General features: G+C 37.0%; 1 protein-coding gene across 1 annotated transcript; it reads right to left on the bottom strand.

The window, feature by feature from the left end:
* Window positions 1-3,444: 3,444 nt before the first annotated feature.
* On the bottom strand, window positions 3,445-4,428 carry LOC120351046. Its single transcript, XM_039426985.1, has one exon. It carries the CDS (start codon window positions 4,426-4,428, stop codon window positions 3,445-3,447), a length of 984 nt encoding a protein of 327 aa, XP_039282919.1.
* Between the last annotated feature and the right edge of the window lie 2,647 nt (window positions 4,429-7,075).

The following is a 7,075-nucleotide window of genomic DNA, read 5'->3' as shown; positions in this document are numbered from 1 at the left end:
AAACTTATTATAAGATCTATTTAAGAAATACCATGACCCAGCAAATACTAACAAATTTAAGCATCATAAATATTGAACATGAAAGGCCTTCTTTGCTTTCTTTTGATGAAATAATAAACACATTCTCAGCAAAAAAGACCCGAAAATTAGAATCATTTGAAAGATGTTGCTTTTGCGGCTTCCAGTTCATCTTCTACAGTTAGGGCAAGAAACTTATAACTCTCGATTTTATTTAGAAGTTCTTCGTTCAAATAGTTTTTGTAGGTTGTAGGAACTTAATCAAATTATCTTGTGGATCTATTTTTTTCTTGTAACTATATATTTTCTCGGTTAACTGACTTACCATTTCACTGCATAACGTTTTTGTTTCACTTAGTCTGTTATATCTTACGATTTACTTCATTCAATATTAATATTAAATCCTTGATTGATTTCATAGCTTCAATTGCAGATTCTGCCTCTGGAGAATATTTAATGCTAATGCATTTCCTGGATCATGAAGGTGTTTGGTGTGAAGGTGTAAAACACATGAAGGTGTTTTAGTAAGCACAAGAGAAACTTATGACACAAAAAGTATAATTATAAGTATAATTATTTTCACTTGAGTTATTTATCAGACAATTTTCTAACAATTCTACTTCTGTACTTTTTTATTCAAGTAATTGGCTAGCACTGAAGATTTTTGTGATGAGTGATTTTTGCTACTGTACTGTAATGATCAAGAACTCCATATCTGTCATTCCTTGTATATTCTGATTATCGCAAATTATGCATTTTGTGAATATTCTTTGATTGGTTTTTTTTTTCATTAAGATTATCTACCCACTTATTATTCTATTGTTGAAAATGCGATGAAAATTAATCCCTAGTATTAATAGCAATATTCATATTTTCTAAATATTCTCACATCAACAAGTTAATTTTAAAGTCGGGGCTTTGATTTTTCCACCATTGTTTTCAATTATGTATGTAAATGAAAATGAACAATGAGAATAAGACTTATATTATCATTAAAACTGCCTTCTAATTCAACCTAAGTTTTATTTCAACGTCGTATAGGCCTACGACTAATATAGTAATAATCCCTCTCATTATTGTAAATCGGTCGGTGATGGTCGATCATGAGGGGGGCGCCAAAAGTAACCCTTGCCCCCCCCCTCCTTGAAAAAATGGTAGATCCGGCCCTGCGTCAGATCAAGAAGTTATAGAAGCTTTCAGAAATAACTCGCAAGGATTAAAACTGTGAAATAGTGTACCAGACAACCTGTTCGACTGTTTGAATAGATGTGAGTCGTTTATTGAGCATGATGTTTTATTCAAATGCAAAATTCAACTGAAAATTACTCACTTTTTCAATTAAAACATTAAAAAATAGGAAATTATTTATTTATCATCCTGTTGTTTGACACTTCATCAAATATCAATAGGTCTTTCTTGCAACGTTTCTAAACTATTTTACACGGTTATGACTTGTTTTAAAAAATAAGCTGTGACCATATTGTACAGTTTGAAAATGTGATTTATTTAAATATGTACAAGTAATAAACTGATATATATTATACAACACATCCACAAATTTCAGATATATGAAAAGGTGCAATTCATTTTTATATGGCTTGTATCAAATCATAAAAAAATAAAATTGAGTGAATACATGTTGAGAATATATATGAAATTAAAACTCATATATGAGTTAAAAATATGTGATATAAAAATGGTAATAAAAAATTAGTTGAGGTAAGCGATGATTATATATATATATATTATATATATATATATATATATATATATATATATATATATATATATATATTATAATTCATGCATACATGCAGGAATCACTTGCGAGACTTACAAACTCATTCTGAAACTGCTTGCCAATTCAATAAGGAACATTTCCAAGTCAGTTGAATTTGGAAGTTTATTTTTGAATTATACAGTGGTTTATTTTTTTAATTTTATGTTTGCAGTGATAGAAGTGACAACTTCAACAAGCTTCTCTTCTAATAATCGAATTCATAGAAATTCGACTGAGTCATTGTCAATTTTGTAGAACCGTTCCATAATATTGATTAAAAACTCAAATATGTTGTCAAATTCTACACTGTTTGAATTCATAGAATGTGTACAAACAGTATCTGTGATTGTACTACTTCCCCGCCCGCTTCAAGCTGGTTCCAATGTTCAATAGGGTATTAGCTGTCAGGGAGACTAGCTGTCGGGGAGACTAGTTGTCGGATACGATCACGACAACCAGACCCCTCATAGACCTATCCAGCAGGGGATTTACTGTCGGGGAGACTAGTTGTCGTGAGCGTGTAAGGAGACTAGTTGTCGCCGACAACTAGTCTCCTTCGTTCTAGTAGGGGATTTACTGTCGGGGAGACTAGTTGACGGCAATGGTATATTTTGCCAGGGGATTTACTGACGCCTGTGATCAAAATAGCGAGGAGACTAGTTGTCGGGGAGACAGGTTGACGGCGACCCCGTTTTTCTCTCATCTTTCTTCATTGCCATTATAACGTGAACCTCACTATAGTATTGATGGTAGGTTCGGATCACTTTTATGATCCGGATCAATTGATCTCGTTCACTGCTACGAGCCAATCAGAAGACCAGGATTGGAACTTCCTAAGGTCACGTGATGTATGTAGCATTTGCGTCACGTAAAAAGCATTGGTTAGATATATAGGCGTTTGACTACAAGTTTCCATTCTGTACCTATTCTGTTGCTCTACAGTGTCAAGTGTCAGAGTCAAAGAACTAAAATATAGTAAACCATAGAGCGGCTGTTGGTGTGCTTTCAGCGCTATCAATGAGCTACACGGCGAACTAAGGGCAGCCATGACAGAGAGAGGCAAGAAGAGCCTCTATTGCCAGTCTGCCACTGCAGGAATAGGTGTGTTTTCGTGAATTAAATTAATTTCTATGACTAATTATAATATTTATGATGATGATGATATTGCAAACTCGACTGGAATGAACTATAGACATCAGCTTTTATTATATGATCATGTTAGGCCGGTATTAGATAATAATAGTATTAGACGGTAACATGAAAAAAGAGATGGAAATATGATTTTGTACAACTTATCTCATATGATCTGCATATGACAGAAATATTACCGTCTAATACTGGCCTTAGTTTGTTATTTTTTTGATCATCATACTTTGCCTTCTTGTTTTGAACTTTGAGATAATGTATTCAATTCAATTCAATTTTTCTTCTGTCCATGACCAGTGTATATACCGGATAGATATTTTCAATTAATGAAAACACAAAAGTTCAAATATGTACACTAATCTCAAGATGGCCGATCGAAGAGACTGACAAAACATACAATCTCCTCCTCACTCAAAGAATAGAGAGGGAGGTTAATTAGCTTCTCTCGGAGCACTTTCTTGAACACTCTCACCTCCAGCTCCCGCACATGCAGTGGAAGTCTATTGTAGATTTTTTATGTGTGCATTGGGTAGCAAGGGAAGGTCAATTTTGCCTCTCCCTCTAGTTGAATAGTTGTCTATCTGGCCTCTTGCTTGGAGTGTGTGAAGTTGGCCTTTCAGAAGTACAAGGGAGTTCAGCACATATTGATTGAAGACAGTGAGTATTCCCAGCCTCCTGAACAGCGGGTGACAATGCTCCAAGTATGGTGATGGTGTTATTATACAAATCACTTTCTTCTGTAGCAGGAGAATTCTGTGACATCCACTTGCATGCCCCCAAAGTGCAATCCCATTGTTGATGTGGCTATGAAACAGATCATGGTATGCAGTAACCAGGTAACTCCTCGGAACATGACTTCTCAGTTTCGGTATCAGATATGTTACTTTGGAGAGTCGGTTACATATCATATCAATGTGCTGGTCCCATATCAGTGATGAGTCAACCATGAATCCAAGGAGCTTAACCTCAGGCCCACCAAAAGGAGGTAGACCATGCCTCAGGGTGCACAGAACATTCTGTGTCTTCTCTCCATTCATATACAGTCTGTTTGCCCTAAACCATGTGCTCGCCTCCTCCAACAGTTCAGCAGACCTCAGTACAGCCAATCGTGGATCCTCTTCTTGTGCAATGAGAGTTGTATCGTCAGCAAACAGCAGGGCTTCTCCATCCATACTAAGGTCATTTATGAAAATGAGGAACAACAGCAGGTCAAGAATTGATCCCTGTGGCACTCCATACTTTACCTGGAGCTCCTGCGATTTGGCACCGCTAATAGTTAAAACCTGCCTACGCCATAAAAGGTACTCCTGCATCGTTTTCATGGCCACTCCTCCAACACCATATCTCATGAGCTTCCCCAGCAAAATCTCATGAGATACACAATAAAAAGCCTTGGTGAGGTCACAGAGGGTGATGGCAGTTGAGTGCTTCTTCTCCATTGCCTCAAGTATGGATACCACCAGGCGTTGCACAGCTTCAGTCATTGATCTCCCACGGCAAAAACCAAACTGATCCTCTGTGAAGAGCGAATTCTCCTCAAAATGGGCTGAAAGTTGGATAAGCATCACAGACTCCATAATCTTTGCAAAAACATGGATCAGAGATATAGGTCGATAGTTTGACAACTCTTCCATATCACTCTTTTTGAAGATTGGCATCATCCTGAGATCTTCAGTAGGTCAGGAAAAACACCTTGTTCCAGACAGCTGTTATTTAGTCTGCTGAGTGGTACAGCTATAGAAGAGATTACTGCTTTCATGAGAAAAGTAGACATGCCATATACATCATGACTCTTCGAGCTCTTGTAGCCATTTACAATTTTTACCAAGTCCATAGGTGTCACTCTCTTCCTAATACACAACTCTCAAATACACAGTTCTGTAAAGGCACTCTGTTCACCGCACAAGCTGTAGTTCCTGTAAAATCTCCAACAATTTGTGTAACAGAGTGAACAAAAAAATTGTTAAAATCATCTGGACTTGTATTTTTAGGTAGAGCAGACTGTTTATTTCTAGATTTATTTATAATATTCCAGGCTGCCTTGCAGGGGTTTGTAGCTTGACATTCTTGAATGTAGATAAGTACTGTAAGCTGGTATCAAAGAGACGTCTTCATAAACTAGTTTTTTTGAATCCCCTACTCAAAATAGCATAAAAATAATCAAATTTCTAAAATCATAATTTTGCAGTTACTGTATGGCATTTTCACCAAGGCTTCAAGTAAAGCAATTCAAACAATTAATTTTATGGATGCATAACAACACACAAGGTTTGAAATCTTGTACAACCAACAATATCAAGATTCGGATTGATGGAGGGGTCTCTGATAACAAGAAAAGTATCGCCAACTATTTCAATAAATTCTTCTCTTCTCATGCCAATGGAACAAATCCAACTATTAATGCTCCCAAGGCAATGAGATTCTTGAACAATGTTGGTGCTCCAAATGAAAATTTAATCTTCCAGGAGGTTACAGAAACGGAAATTCTTAAAATCATAAATAAACTTGAAAATAAAAGCTCCTCTGGTTGGGATGAGATACCGATGAGGCTGGTTAAGGAAGTTAGCCAATGTGTGGCAAGGCCACTTGCACACATCATCAATGTTGTCCTTCAAATGGGCATCTTTCCGGAAAAGCTTAAATATGCCCTCATTATTCCAATATTTAAAAAAGGAGATTCAGAGGATGTGAGGAATTTCAGACCTGTAGCAGTGTTATCTTCCTTCTCCAAGATTGTTGAGAAAGTAATATTTGAGCAGATAACAGCCTATTTGCAAAGACAGCAGATTCTTGTCAACCAACAATTTGGATTTAGAGCTGGAAAGTCAACCAAGATGGCAATTTTTGAGTTGGTAAAGGATGTGATGTTGGCTTTGGATGGTTCACACAATCCTACAGGTATTTTTTGTGACTTATCTCGAGCTTTTGATAGTGTTAACCATGACCTTCTATTGAACAAACTTTGGCAATATGGTTTCAGAGGAGTCTCACATAAACTTATTTCATCATATCTTGAGGGCAGACAGCAGGAGGTACTTTTGAGAGATCAGCATTCAGTGTATTCAGATTGGTCAAGGGTCACACTGGGTGTGCCACAGGGCTCAGTTCTGGGCCCCATACTGTTCCTCCTGTATACCAATGATCTTCCAGCTAGTGTTGACTCGAGGATGATACTTTTTGCTGATGATGCAACAGCGGTAGTGGAACCAGAATTAGGACAAATGGTGAGAGAGGCAATCTTGAAGGCTTCAGAATCTTTAACAGCATGGTTTCAGTCAAATGGGTTGACGATGCATCTGGAAAAGACCAACATAGTGTATTTTCATGCCTCTCATCTTGCACAAATGGAAGAGCAGACAGAGACGCAATCCGCCTTTGGGAAGTCTGTTGAGGAGGTACAATTCCTTGGAGTGAGGATCCAGAGCTCTTTGAGATGGGCTTCAGAGGTTGACCTATTGGAGAAGAAGCTGAATAAAGCATTGTTTGCATTGAGAGTGATTCGAGGGTCATCAGGCATTCCAGCAGCCCTGAGTGTATACCATGCATATTTTATTTCTGTGGTTAGGTACAGTATAATGCTATGGGGAAGTTACCAGACTCTATTGGATCGAATCTTCTTGAGGCAAAAAGAGGCTGTTAGAATTATATGGATTAGGATTTAGAGAGAGTTGCAAACCGCATTTCGTAAGAAATAATCTTCTGACGGTACCAGCAATTTATATACAGGAGCTGGTGACTTATATCAGGAAAAATAGAATTAATATTGAGGAACCCAGACACACGCATACGTATTCAACAAGAAGTAATGTAAATTATTTCCAGCTACCGAGAATTAGATTAGACCTAGTGGGAAGAGGCCCTTGGTATAGGGGTATGAAAATGTTCAATTTGCTTCCATCTTACTTGAAGTATGACACTACTAATGGATGTTTTTTAAATAGATTGAAGTATTATCTTGTCAATAGCTGCCCATACAAGGTTGAAGAACTATTTCAACCATAGATCTCTCGTTTTTTTATGCCTAACTGTTTCTTGACTCAAGTAACTTTCATCCTATTATGTGCCTTTCATCCTATTATGAAACTTTTCATAGTTTTTGACGTGTTTCTATGTGTTATGTTTGTAATTGTT

The sequence above is a fragment of the Nilaparvata lugens genome, chromosome 4 (genome assembly GCF_014356525.2).
Source record: "Nilaparvata lugens isolate BPH chromosome 4, ASM1435652v1, whole genome shotgun sequence".
NCBI classification, from domain to species: Eukaryota; Metazoa; Arthropoda; class Insecta; order Hemiptera; family Delphacidae; genus Nilaparvata; species Nilaparvata lugens.
This window is presented reverse-complemented; position numbering and strand designations above follow the sequence as displayed.

Bases quoted from the DNA above. Each gene is read 5' to 3' on its own strand.
- LOC120351046 (XM_039426985.1), bottom strand. From the start codon at position 4,428: ATGACTGAAGCTGTGCAACGCCTGGTGGTATCCATACTTGAGGCAATG.